The 13,533-nt window shown below is 58.4% G+C and overlaps 1 protein-coding gene across 6 annotated transcripts; it reads left to right on the top strand.

Annotated features, from left to right (window-relative positions):
* The first annotated feature begins 30 nt into the window (after positions 1-30).
* Positions 31-7,415, top strand: GMPPA (GDP-mannose pyrophosphorylase A). 6 transcript variants are annotated; one of them, XM_047084939.1, is made up of 13 exons: positions 60-115; positions 1,003-1,063; positions 1,174-1,271; positions 2,190-2,293; positions 2,549-2,735; positions 3,087-3,146; positions 4,451-4,581; positions 5,661-5,795; positions 5,902-5,999; positions 6,167-6,213; positions 6,408-6,500; positions 6,622-6,790; positions 7,111-7,415. In XM_047084939.1, exons 2-13 carry the CDS (start codon positions 1,024-1,026, stop codon positions 7,209-7,211), a joined length of 1,263 nt encoding a protein of 420 aa, XP_046940895.1. In that variant the 5' UTR covers positions 60-115; positions 1,003-1,023; the 3' UTR covers positions 7,212-7,415. The 6 variants fall into 6 exon arrangements, with proteins under 6 accessions (XP_046940898.1, XP_046940895.1, XP_046940894.1 ...); XM_047084938.1 differs by lacking the exon at positions 60-115 and adding an exon at positions 130-798 and having other exon boundaries at positions 1,009-1,063; XM_047084937.1 differs by lacking the exon at positions 60-115 and adding an exon at positions 130-798.
* The last annotated feature ends 6,118 nt before the right edge of the window (positions 7,416-13,533 follow it).

Here is a 13,533-nt window from a genome sequence, read left to right as displayed (position 1 = left end):
AGAACTACTATTCCCGGCATACTCCGCGAAGGAGTTCTCGCGAGTCGCGAGAAGACACGTGCGCGGAAGGAGCAAGCGGTAGCTGGCCGCAGAGCTGGAATAAAGGGACCTAGTGGTAAACGGAGCCGATGGAGGGGTGGCGAAAGGGGTAGGAGGGAGGGGACCGCCCCTAGACCGGTGGCTGCTCGGAGGTCCCGGCTGGCCCTTCGGAGGTCTGCTCTTGTGTTAGCCCCGCAACCGCTGTCTAAGCAAGGCTAGGGTTTGTTAGACGGAGTCAGTTGTAGGGTTCAGAGGGTCAGCAATCAATCCTCCGAATGCAGAGTTTTAGCACTCGTCGCCAGTATTGGGACTCAGGGGCTAGTAGATTCCGTGTTTAAGATGCCAAGGGAATCTGTCTTTTGATTCAGGGTTCATCACTTAGAGGTTAGTTTTAGGATTCAAGTTCGGCATATAGAGGGTTTTTGCTCGGACTTGGGATTCATGAGATGCGGATCAGTGTTACCTTATTTCTAGGGATTCACTCTTAGGATTGTGGTTAAATATCTAGGGCATACTCAGGATTTGAGATTCAGTATTCAGGGTTCACTCTTGGGATTCAGGGCTTAACATCTACAGCATAAGAATGTAACAATTGGAAATCATTGGGTTTGGGGTTTTGGTTTTGAGGTTTGGGGTCTAAGAGGTCTATTACTGAGTTTCTGAGTTAGCTAGATTTGTTTATGGCCACAGGAAAGTCTGTTGGATCAAATTGCAAGGTGTGAATTTCAGGATTTAGGAGAAACCACTGTGGGGTTTAAGGTCAGTTGGAATCTGGGATGGGATTTCAGATGTGTGGGATTTGTGAGGTGTTGTGTCCAGGGAGGGACTACATTGAATTTTGGATTTACATCCTGTGAGAGGGCTAAGTGTTTCTATTTGGGGTTTGGGGTTTGCTTGGGATGTGAGTGGGGTTCTTGGATTGGGGTGTGAGATCTGAGCCTGATTTCTCTGTTGGGATTTGAGGTTTAGGTAGCGATTGCCATCATGCTGAAAGCTGTGATCCTGATTGGAGGCCCTCAAAAGGGTGAGGAGCCCCGGGGAAAGGAGCAGGGAGGTTGGGCTGGAGCGGTTGGTGGAGCGGAGGCAGAGGGAGGGAGGCAAGAAGCTGTAATGGGCTTCTCTCTCCTGTCTCAGGGACTCGCTTCAGGCCTTTGTCTTTTGAGGTGCCCAAACCCCTGTTTCCAGTGGCAGGGGTCCCTATGATCCAGCACCACATTGAGGCTTGTGCCCAGGTAACCCCGTAGGCTCCCCACTCCCACCTCACTTCCTGCTTATCTTCTTCATGCTGTACGTCCCCCTTTCCAACCGTGTCTTGTTCCCACCAGGCATAACTCCAAGGACTCCCATTTACAAATGACAGTGTGAATGGTGTCCCTTGGAGTTATGCAGTGCAACTGCCCTGCTGTCCTTACTAATCTGGTCTCTCATCTGGCCTCTTCTTGGTTAGATTTCACTCCTATTTTTAAAGCATGGAATGTGCGAGCAGGCAGGAATCTTAGAGACCATTTAAAGCTGTAGCATGAGGAACCTTAATGATAGCAAAGCACAGAACTCAAACCGTTGCTCACTATGGAGCTAATTTCTGTCTTGCTTTTATCATTGGGACAGGTAGAGTTTTATCTGAATCCAGTCTCTGCCTGCTATAAGGACTTGAGTAAATTTCTCCCCGCTTTGTGAGCCTTAGTTTCCTTATTTGTCAAATGGGGTGGGCTTTGTGGGCTGACAGAGCTTAGAGATGAGGTTGGTAAAGTGCCTAGTACAAAGTAGGCACTTGATAAATGGTACCCATATCTCGTGCTGATCTCAAGCTCAGATTGACAGATAATAAATATGGGGGGAAATGAAAGGATTATCTTTTCATGCAGCTTGGTGGGCAGAATCTTTCCTAGGGTGATCTTCAGATGTGGGGGTGGGGATGGGGGGGGGATAGTAAAATAATAAAAGATTGAAAGACCAGGGACAGACTTCCTCTAACTTCCTTTTTGTCTGGAGGAGAAATCAGGCCAGATTCGTAAAGTGCGTGCCAGGGGCCCCACAGCTGAGACCAAAACTGTGGTCTCTGGACTCCTGGGACTGTTCCAGGGGTTCCCCGAACATTCCCTCCTATCAGATATTTTCTTTTTCCTCCCAACCTCTTCCCTTGTTCTCAGGTCCCTGGGATGCAGGAGATTCTGCTCATTGGCTTCTACCAACCTGACGAGCCCCTTACCCGGTTTCTAGAGGCTGCCCAGCAGGAGTTTAACCTTCCAGTCAGGTGTTTGTGCACACGTGCAATATGGGGGTGTGGGACGGTGACCTAGGCCTCAGGGTTCTTGTGAGTGGGTTGAGTTGGTGTTTGCCAGACTTTACCCTTCTATACTGGGAGGATTCTTGTTTGGGCCTCTCTGAATCGCTGAGTATATTGGCCTTAGGCAGATGTACTCCTGGGAGCAGGAGGGGTCAGATGCCAGGCTCAGGATATCTGCCTCCTTTGATCTCACTGAGCTGGCTCTGGGGTCCCTGGGGACAGGTACCTGCAGGAATTTGCGCCCCTGGGCACAGGGGGTGGTCTCTACCATTTCCGGGACCAGATCCTGGCTGGGGGCCCTGAGGCCTTCTTCGTGCTCAATGCTGACGTCTGTTCCGACTTCCCCTTGAGTGCTATGTTGGATGCCTACAGACACCAGCCTCACCCTTTCTTGCTCCTTGGCACCACGGTGAGGGGGCTGGGAAGGCTGGAGGGTGTAAAGGGGGTGATCCAGAGAAGTTCCTGGAATGCAGGGTGTCGGGGAGGCAGGGGCAGCCCAGGGAGCTGGAGTGGGAACCGACATCAAGAGGGAAATGTGCCAGAAATCCCAGCAGTAGCTGAGGTGGCGGTGGAGACCCTGAGCCCTGTGGCTGCTTGGAAAGAAGGGAGGGGGAGGGCAGCTGTCAGTTCTCCCCCTGCTGAAGGCCTGTCAGTGGCAGAAATATGTGTCAGGTGCTGCAGAGGAGGGAAAGAAAGCAAGAAAACAGACCTTGCTGCCCTGGAGCAGGCGGGTCATTGTTTTGGTGTGTCTGTCTTTCAGGCTAACAGGACACAATCCCTCAACTACGGCTGCATTGTAGAGAATCCACAGACACACGAGGTGAGAGCAGAGAGGGGGCTGGCTGGGTTCTTACTCTGTGTCTTCATTCCCCCACCCCTCTGCTTCTAGAGAATGCTAGAATGCTGTTTTTTTAAAAGCACTTTAGTTATTTTGAGAGAGACAGAGAGAGTGCATGCATGCACACACGTGTGTGGAGGAGGGGCAGAGAGAGAGGGAGAGAGAGAAAGAATCCCAAGCAGGTTCCATGCTGTCACTGCAGAGCCCGATATGGGGCTCGATCCCACAAACCGTGGGATCGTGACCTGAGCTGAAATAAGAGTCGGATGTTCAACCGACTGAGCCGCCCAGGCACCCTGAGAATGCTGGAATGCTATTGGGGCGGGGGGAGCTAGTGCTGTCAGACTGGTGGGGCATACCCTTGGTTGTTCATCTTCTATCTGTTCTAGAGAGATTGGCAAAAAGCAAGGGGGTAACAGTTAATTTCCATGGGTTCAGCGCCCCAATAGATGTATGCACAGGGTGCTATGGGAACACAAAAGGAGGCCCACCCCAGCCTTGCCTGGGTGGGGGCTGGGAGAGCTCCCTGGAAGAGGCAAGGTCTGAGCCGAGTTAAATTCACACAGAGGAAGGAGACTGGAAGGCATTGCAGGTAGGGGGCCTGCAGGGCAAAGCAGAGGTTCTCTGTCCTTGTTTGTGAAACTCCCGGCCCTTGAGCCTAATTGACTTTCACACCGACCTTTTATTTGCTCAAGCTTTCGTATTAAAAATACATCTAAACAGGCACACGCAGGTAGACATACACACATACACATAAATATGTGTGATTTCGGGTGTTTTTAAGTTTTATGCGAGGCACTAGCTAGATGTTAGAGAGACAGAGCCAAAGAAATACAATCCCTGCCTCTCAGGAACCCCCTGTCAGTGGGAAAGTCAGGCAAAAATCCAACGTTGCAAATGACACAGGTGCCGCAGTGGGGTGTGGCCAGAGGCCACGGGTGCCCAGACCTGAGAAGCCACCTGTGAGGCAGGACAAGAGCAGACTCACAGAGGCAGTGGCAGAGTGGACCGGGTTTTGAAAGCTGGGTTTTCCAGATGAAGAGCGGAGAAAGGGCATTCCAGGCACAGGCAGGTGCGACGGCATTGAATTGTGCTCCAGGGCTGCTGGGAGGTGGGGAGGATTGGGAGGGAAAAGGCACGGAGTTGGGACTTCTCTTGAAGGTGAAGGGCAGTGACTGCAGTTAGGAAGACCACCCTGGCGGCGGGGAGTACCTGGAGATCAGAAGGTCTTAGGGGATGGTGGCAGCAGCCCCTCCTCTACCAGACTCAGCCTGCTGTGTCCCCAGGTCCTGCACTACGTGGAGAAACCCAGCACTTTTGTTAGTGACATCATCAACTGCGGCATCTACCTCTTTTCCCCCGAAGCCCTGAAGCCCCTTCGGGACGTCTTCCAGCGTAACCAGCAGGATGGGCAACTGTGAGGCGGGCCCCATGGCCCTGTAACCCAAGTACCACTCCGTCCCAGACCACCCGTAACCCCCCCTACCCCCCCACCCCAGTCTCTGCAGGCTCCATCTCTACCCGCTCACCTTCCTCCTCCTTTTCCTTTCCTCTTGTCATCCCCAGCTGAGCCTTCCCAGTCCCTCCCCTTCTAACCTCATTCTGTCCCTCTTCCTTATCCATCCCGGTTCCTCCTCTGTCACTGCCTGCCCACTCCCCTTCTGGTCCATTTCTCTCAAGCCCTAAGTGTCCCAGAGATGTCTTTCAGAACAGAAGGCAACACACACACTTGGGCGCACACACGCTTGGGTGTAGAGACATGCAGAGAGAGAGAGAGAGAGAGAGACACACACACACACACACACACACTCTCTCTCTCTCTCAGGCTGACGCTCCCCTCAGAGCATAGTGCCCAGAGTCCTGCTGACCACAGTCCCCTCCCCAGGTCATCCTTGGAGGCCCTGGACGTGTTTCCCCCACCCCCGTGGGTCCTGCCCTTCACCCCCCCCTCCCCGCTGGCTCCCCATCTCATGCCTCACTCTCTCACTCTCATCCATCTCTGCTTCTCTCTCCATCTCTCCTGGCCTCTGTCTGTTTCTGCTGAGCTGGCATCTCTACCATCTCTCTCTCCCCCTCTCTTTCTGTGACTGTCTCTGCCCTCACCAGCTGTCTTCCTCTGGGGTGAGTGTCTGTGTTTCCTTCCATCCTGTGAGAGGGAGGGTAGCCGGTGGTGGGATTGGGAGGAGTGGACGGGGAGAAGAATAGGAAAATGGGGGGAAGGTATATCTGGGTCAACTTCTTGGACAGGGGGCAGAGATGGGGTGTGGTCCATGCCTGGGGATCCCCCGGGATACCACCCTAGCTAGGGGTGGAGGGTGATGTGGGTAAGGGCAGTGGGAGAGTCTCCGGGGACATAAGCCTCCCCTTGGAGAGGATCTGACCAGACCTGGAGAGGGGGTGGGATTCCCTCAGATTCCTATCCTCTGAGAGACTGTGTGGGTCTCCCAGGCCAGGTCAGCCGGGGCACTGATGCCCACGTCTTCTCCTCTCTACCAGGGAGGACTCTTCAGGCCTATGGCCAGGGGCAGGCACCATCCGCTTGGAACAGGATGTGTTCTCAGCCCTGGCTGGACAGGGCCAGATCTATGTACACCTCACTGATGGTATCTGGAGCCAGATCAAGTCTGCAGGGTACGTATGCCTCTGGGAGGTGAGCGGGGCACCTGGGGGTTGAGACTTTCAGGTGGTAGGCACCTGCTGGCCCCTGAACCCCTGTTCCACTTTGTGGCCCCTCCAGCTCAGCCCTCTATGCCTCCCGCCTCTACCTGGGCCAGTACCAGCTCACTCACCCAGAACGCCTGGCCAAGCACACCCCAGGGGGTCCACGAATCCGAGGTACCCGCCCTGCCCCCTTCCTAATCTTTGCCCCCCACCCCAGCCTCCTGTACCCTCTGAGCCATGACTCCCAACCTCAGATTCAGAGGTGAAGACTCAATCCCTGCCCTCCCTGAACCAGATATGGTTTAGGGTATTTGCCCCCAGGTCTTCTCTTCTGCTTCTAGGAAACGTTTACATCCACCCAACGGCCAAGGTGGCCCCGTCGGCTGTGGTAAGCGGTGGGCCAGGCTGTCCGGATGGGTGGGGCGGTGCAGATAACTCCTGAGCTCAGAGTGCTGGGCTCTGCGTTGTCAGCCCATTGTGTGGCCACAAGCAGGTCCCTTCCCTATATCTGTTCTATGAAGGGTTTGGATTTGGGTTTCTCCAAGGCCCTCCAGGGGTCATAGTATGTGTTCCTCTCCACAGCTGGGCCCCAATGTCTCCATTGGGGAGGGGGTGACCGTGGGCGAGGGTGTGCGGCTCCGAGAGAGCATTGTCCTCCATGGAGCCACGCTGCAGGTAGGTGCCCAGGCACATGCGGCAGGGCATGGGACCCCGAGGCTGGAGGGGAGGGGTGAACCCCGTGGGCTCTGCATCTGGCACCTTCTACTCCCTCATTTCACACTGTCGTGTTTGGCAGGAGCACACGTGTGTTCTGCACACCATTGTGGGCTGGGGGAGCACTGTGGGGCGCTGGGCCCGTGTGGAGGGTACCCCCAATGACCCCAATCCCAACGACCCGCGAGCACACATGGACAGTGAGAGCCTCTTCAAGGATGGGAAGCTGCTGCCTGCCATCACCATCCTAGGTATGGCTTCCTAGGGGACAGACGGCTGTGGAAAACCTCCACAGGTGATGGCTTTGCCCTGTGGGGAGCATGCGTGCACGTGTTTGTGTGTGTGTGTGTGTGTGTGTTTGCGTGCACACATACACGTGCGTGTTTACTCCCTTAGCAAACATTTACCAAGTGCTTGCTGTGTGCCAGGCCCTGATTTGAGTCACTGGGGGCAAGAGGCCAGGGCACAGATGGGCAGGGAGGGATCCCTCCCGGATGGCAGTGGCCCCAGCTCCTGGCCTCTGGTCTCCCCTCCCCATGGCTTCCTCCTGGTGCCCTCGTCCCCCCTGCAGGCTGCCGCGTCCGGATCCCCGCTGAGGTGCTCATCCTGAACTCGATTGTTCTGCCACACAAGGAGCTGAGCCGCAGCTTTACCAACCAGATCATCCTCTGAGGGGGACTGCCAGAAGGCACCCCTCCAACTCCTGCCCACCCCCCTCGAGGCTGCTGCCTGCATGGCCAGCCTCTGTCCAAAAAGACCGGAGGAAGCCAGGCAGGATCTTCACATGTCGGGGAGCAACGTGGGTGGCCGGGTGGCTGGGGAGACTCCAGGCCTCCCTCTCCGCTCCCTAATAAACCCCCGTGAACCTTGGAGCCAGCACGGACTCCCGTTTGTGCCTGGGCTGGGGGTGGGGGTGGAAGGGGGGCAGCTGAGTCAGGCCCCCCCACATTAGCATTTAAATTGGAGTCATCGCTGCCGGCTCATGAATAATGAATCTGGAGACCTGGTAAATCTCCCCCTCCCAGTGCCTTTAGCCTCTCGCTGCTAGGGAGGAAGGCCCCCAAGGCTCCCAGCCTGCCTGGCCCCTGCCTTCACCCCCACCCCAGCATGGCCAGCTTGCCAGCCTTCCTGTTCCTCTTCGTTGGCCCTGGCTCGGGCTCTGAGTGTAAGGATTCTGAAGGGAAGGGTGAAGGATTTCGGTGGGGCCGTGGGGTGCTGGCCGTGGGTTCACAGACTGAGAGCCACAGGCCTGAGATTGGATCAGCCGGTGGTTGCTTTCCTCAGTTTCTGCCCAGCCCGGCCCCAGCCTGTTTTCCGCTTTGCCAGCTCCATCTGTTCCTCGCCTGGCTTTTGGCTGGGTGGGGGTTTCTCCCCTCCCGAGGCCTGGTTGGTGTCTGTCTTCTCCCCTGGCAGGCAGGACAGACCTAACTAAGCTGGTACCTGCAGCACAGTGGGGCCCCTGGTGCTGGGAGAGGAGGGGCCCTGGCCACCTCCCGCCACCAACTCTGCCCTTTGGGAGGTCTTAGTCCTCTCCACATTCCTGAAGCCCCAGAGAAACCCAACCATCTATCATGTTTGCCCGTGACCCCCGTGTGCCCCTCTTGGTGCCCCCCCCCCCCTTCCCCAGCTGTGGGTGCGGAGCTTAGTTGCCAGATGAGCTGGTAATGATCGTAATCTGCTAATTGAGAGGAATCTAATTACCCAAAGAGAATGGGGGGGCAGGGCGTGGGTGGGAGGGAGGAGGGGGTCCTGGCAGCAGGCAGGGGTGGCAGGCGGCAGGGTGCCGGGGCCTTGTTATCAGCACCAGGGTCTGGGACAGAGCCCAGGATTTCAGAGCATCAGAGCTGAGCAGTTAGGAAGATGTGCTTTCTCTGGAGCCGGGCTGAGGGTAATGTGGGAATTGGGCTAGATGTGACCTCCCAGCCCCCTCAGGCCCTGCAGGCTGTATGGGAGTGTGTGTGAAAGGAGCCGGGTTTTAGCAGTCCCGACCTACGACCTGCCTTGACTCAGCCTCTTTCCCATTTCCTGTCCCTGCCTCCAGCCCAGACCTTCCATTATCAGCATGGGGTTGGAGGGAACAACAGATGCTTACTCTGGGCCTGGGGTCAACTCCCTGAGGAGGGAGCTGGGAGAGAGATGGGCTATGGGGCCAGAGACTGGGTCCCTTCCCTGCCCTCCCCCCAGTCCTGACCCTTCTGTTCCAAGTGGTTGGCAGAGGCCATGGCAGCTCCATCATAAATATGATAATTTAATTATTTTCTCAGCAAAACACCGTGAAATCCAATAAGTCTGTGTCAGGCCCTGGCCCCCGGGACCCCCCTCCTAGGCCCAGTGGGGGTGGGGAGAGGCACTGGAAGGGGAGAGGGTCAGTGTTTGAAGCGGGGGGGTGGCCAGTGTAGCGGAGATCCTTGTAACATGCCCCCTCCCACCAGGCTGCCCTAGTCACTGCTGCGTGTGTGCTCAGGCAGAGGTGGGGGTCTAGGAAGGAGCTGTGATGCCCTCCACTCCCCTCCAGCCCTTGTCCGCCCGAGGAGGGACTCAGCACCCTGTCTGCCTCTGAGGGCACAGCTCAGGGCCCAGGATGTGGGAGCCCCCTTCTCCACCACCTCTAGGTCTTCATTGGCCCTGTAGGAGTAGGAGGGTGCTGGCCCCCAAAGGGTTTGAGAAGGGAGAAGGGAGGGAGCTGGGGTGGGAAGTGGGGGGTGAGCGGGGGAAGGGATGCGGGGGAGGGGTGCGCTCCTGCCATTAGTGCTTTTTTAGGTTTCCATAAAAAGATGATTCTGTAAAATCCACGAGGGGGAGCAAGCTGGGGGCTGGGGAGGGGGGCAGGTCCCTGGCACCGAGCTGGATGGGGCGATGGGAGGAGAGCTGGGGCCCGACCGGGACCGAGCTTGGACGGAAATTTGGATGGGCTTCAGGAGCCAGCGAGGGGGAGAGGCCGAGCCAAGAACACAGACTGGGGGGAGGTTGGCCGGGGTGGGGTGGGGGCAGGGCCCTCATCTCCCTCCTGTCCCTTTGGCGGGGCTGACCAGGGCCCCAGTCCCACCCCCATCGCCATCCCCTCCCCCTGGCGCTGAGCAGCCATTATCGGGGGAGCAGATTGCAGCCCCCTCCCCCTCTCCGGGAAGCAGGCACAGCTGGGGCCCCGCCACATCTGCCGCATCAGCACGGAGCACAGCTGGGTGTGCCCAGAGCTGCGCTCCCCAAAACACAAAGGGGAGGGCGGGGGCCAAGGAGAGAGCCCAGACCCCTGAGACAGACACACTGACACTTCTGCCAACAGACACACACTCCTCGAGGCGAAGCTACACCCACCACCACACACGCTCCCTCCTGTGCAGACAGGAGAACTGACAAACACGCAATTACTCTGCCCCGCCTGCCACCCCCGCTCCCCTCCCCCCGCCCCTTCTTCCTCCTCCCCTTCCTTCCCTCCAGGCTCCCCCTTCTGCCGCCTCGGCCACCTCGGCTCCTCTGGAGGGAGCAGGGGCCTCACCCTGCCTGAGCACACCTTTCTGGGAGGCACGGAGAACCGGAGGGCAGGAGGTGCTAAGGGGCTGCCCGGTCTGAGCAGGAGCCTGGGCAAGCCACGGCCCACCCTCCGGGCCCATACTCCTCCCTACGAAGAAGTGCCCCTTGAGACATTAGTTCTTGCCACCCTGGGCATGATGGGGCTGGCGCTCCATCCCGGGGCGGGTGGGCTGAGCACCCTTGACTGTTGCTCCCCGTGGCAGAGTTCCATTGGTCACCTCGAGGAGGCGCTGCGTTGCCCTGGGTTCTCCAGCCAGGAGCTCAGAGGCTCCCAGGGCCGGCACCTGCCATTCCCACACAATCTACCCTGCTCACCCCTGCTTAGCTCTGCCACCCTTGGTACTCGCCGGGTATGGGGCCTCACCAATAGTGGCAGAGCCCCCATGCCCAGAAGAGATGATCAGGAACTCCTTTCCTCTCTGCCAGGCAGTAGTCATCTCCCGGCCCCTGATTTAATCTTGCCCCCTTCACAGCCCTTGTTTCTCCTGCTCATCTCCTTGGCCCTGATGTCCTGCCCTCAGCCCTTTCCTTCGTAACCCTCACCCCGCGCCCCCCCTCACCCCCCGTCCTGCGTCGCGCCCCCGCCCCTGCCCCTCAGAGCTTTAATCCCTCCTGCTGCTGTGCCGCCTTATCTGCTCCCAGCAGCTTTCGCTGCTGCAAAGCCCTCTCCCCCTCCTTCTCTGGATCTTCTCCCCCTCCTTCCCTGGCTCCCTCTTCTCTCTGACCAGCACCCCCACTCCCAGCCGGTCTGTCTCTCAGGCCTCCATGACGGCTCCTGGCTGACCCCAAATTTGCCCTCCAGTGCCCCTTGCCCTCTCTCCAGCCTCAGTTCAGAGGTTGCCTGATGCCCACCCACTCCCACACTGGTCTCTTTCTACCCCGCCCCACCCCCTCAGGCCCCGCAGACTTGGTCAGTTTCTGACTAGCCAAGATTTTTCATCTTTCTTCTTCCCTACTCTCCCTTTCCTGGTCCTCTCTTCAGTTCCTCCGGTTGTCTGCCCCTCGATCTTGGACCTGGTGTCCTTCGGCCCCGGTGATCCATTGCCTTGGCTTGGCCATCCTCAAAAGGGGATGGGGGGGGGTGTTGGTGTGAGCCACAGGAGAGGAATCAGGCTGGGTTGGCCCTAGGACAGGGAAGGGGGTGCAGAATGCTGGCGGGCAGTGGGGGCAGGGCCTGGCGGTGGGACGCTAACCCTCTTCAGTCGCCTCAGATCACGTCCGGGCCTCCCCACCCCCCTTCACTGGAACTCTCATTAACCGCTTCTCCTGCCTCGTCCGCGGCATAAATAACCCAGATAAATCAGCCGCCGTCCGCCCCCCGCCCCTCGGCCCCCGCACAGCCCGTTTGTCACCGCTGCTCGCTCGCCAGCCAGGCCTGGCCCAGGCCCGGCCTCCACCCCCCCATCCTTGTCCCTTCCCGCCCACGTCTGTCCCACACTAGCTCATCCCTTGGTCCGCACCAGAGCCAGGCCTGGGACAGGTGTCTGGGCTTGGAAGGGTGGCAAGGTGTCCACTGGGAGGAGGGGGAGGCTGGGGACTCTCTCTAGGAGAGAGTTTGGGGGTCATGTCATTTATGTGTGGGCCACCCAGGAAGGGAGTCTGAGGCTGACACAAAGGTGAGAAGGGGCAGATGCAACTCACTCAGCATGGGGTGGGGGGCGTCCCTCTGCTGGGAAAAGAGGTGAAGCCCCAAAAGCCTGGGTATAAGGACCTTGGAGGATCCCTTAGGAGCCCCCAAGCTGGATCATGAGAGGTGTCTGGATCTGCCTTTGAGGCATTTTGCCCAAATAAAACCTGCACCTTCTCAGGTGCTCTGTAAGAACCCTCTGCCCTCCCTGTCATCTCCCTCACCCTCTGTCCCGCATTCCCATGCCCTGCCTTATCTGGCTGTACAGATGCCACTCTAATCTCTGCCTCTCAGTCTACACACTGCCATCAGGAAACCTAGTTCACCCTCTGGGGGGTGGAGATGGGTGGAGATTGGACTAGGAACAAATCTGGGAAATGGGGACAACTGGAGAGCGGAGGAAATCTGGCTCTGAAGCCCCCTTACCCCTGTGCCCCACACCTACTCGGGAACCAGGTCCCCGACAGACCCTCTCCCTCTGCTCACACCCAGCTCAGGTCCTGGCCAACCACACTTTGGCCCTGATGCTCACTGCAGGGGGCAGGTGGTCCCTGGGGAGTGGGTGGGGGAAGTCAGGAGGGGATGGGGGAGCTTGGGCGCAGGGCTGGGGGTGGGGGTGGGGAAGAAGCTGGGCCAGGCCCCAGGGACCAGCTGGGCAATGAGCCGGGGAAGCAGCCGGGAGGCTAAATGAGGGAGATTATCACCCAACTGCAGCCGGGCAGAGAGGGAGGCAAGCAGGGAAGCAGGGAGAGGGACGTGGGGGGGGGGGTGGGGAAGGACGGGGGGCCAGAGGGGAAGGGGGTGTAGGGGGGCAGGAGAGACGGAAGAGACTGGAGGGGAGGCACAGGATGGGCTGCAGGGATATGGAAGGGGGACTCTCGCCAAGCGTAACCAGATTCCTAGGGGTCTGGGAGACGGGGTGATGGGGACCCGGGGACAATTGGAGACAGCTGGCTGTGGGGCACTGGCGGGGAGTGAATGCAGTTCTACTTCCCCGTGGCCTGAACTCTCCTCTCCACCCACCCCCCAACTTTGTGCCCTCCAGAGGAGTGTGATTTGGGCTGATGATGACGGAGGCCAGTATGTTAAAAGAGTATGACCCCATGATCTCAGTGGATGGCAGGGCAATTTAGGCATTGAGTACGGGGTAGCAACGAGTGCTGGGGAGAGCTTGGGGAGTAGCTCCCTGATTTCTTGGCAGAGCCCCAGACTGAAGTAACCTTAAAAAAGCAATTAAATCACCTTAAAAAAAAAAAAAAACCAGTAAAGAAAAATCAATACTAGGAGAAAGGGGAAGAGAAGCTGGGGGAGGAGGAGGTGGGGTGGAAGCACTAGAAGGGTCTAGGAGTCTAGCCGGGAGGGCAGAGCATGGCAGGGGGCTGCCTGGGTAGGGGGTAGAGAAAGGGGGATTGTCTGTGGTCACTTGGAGACTCGGAGTTCTAACTCGGCAGCTGCTGCCAGTGCCATCCCCACTTTCCCCTCTGGGAGGCCGCCAGACGCAGCCCTGACCCCAGGGGTCTCATCTTCCCAGCTTGGGGGAGCTGGCTTGTGGGGAAGCCCAGCCGCAGCCCTCCACCCCGCCCCCAGGAAGCTACTTTGATGAGAGGCTGAGGACAACACCGCAGGGTGCCAAGCGGGGCCAGGGCAGGGGGCTGGTGGGCTCAGTGCTGGGGCGACGGTGACTGATGGGGCCTGATTTGGTCTCACAGCCAGGGTGGCCCCCGTGGTTCCCTACCCCCACCCCCGGGGTAGCCGCCCGTGGGCCCCTCCTCCGGGCCCAGGCGGGGGCTGCGACTGGGGGGCAGGCCTGACGCAGGGGAGGGGTGGCCTCTGGGC

This window comes from Lynx rufus, unplaced genomic scaffold, assembly GCF_022079265.1.
Source record: "Lynx rufus isolate CCGP_SWC_20201006 ecotype Redwood Valley unplaced genomic scaffold, mLynRuf1.p SCAF_2, whole genome shotgun sequence".
Taxonomy (NCBI): domain Eukaryota; kingdom Metazoa; phylum Chordata; class Mammalia; order Carnivora; family Felidae; genus Lynx; species Lynx rufus.
This window is presented reverse-complemented; position numbering and strand designations above follow the sequence as displayed.

Coding starts and splice junctions, on each gene's coding strand:
- GMPPA (XM_047084939.1), top strand. CDS start 1,024: ATGCTGAAAGCTGTGATCCTGATTGGAGGCCCTCAAAAGG. Junction 6,000..6,166: donor AGGGGGTCCACGAATCCGAG/GTACCCGCCCTG, acceptor TTCTGCTTCTAG/GAAACGTTTACATCCACCCA. Junction 6,214..6,407: donor AGGTGGCCCCGTCGGCTGTG/GTAAGCGGTGGG, acceptor TCCTCTCCACAG/CTGGGCCCCAATGTCTCCAT.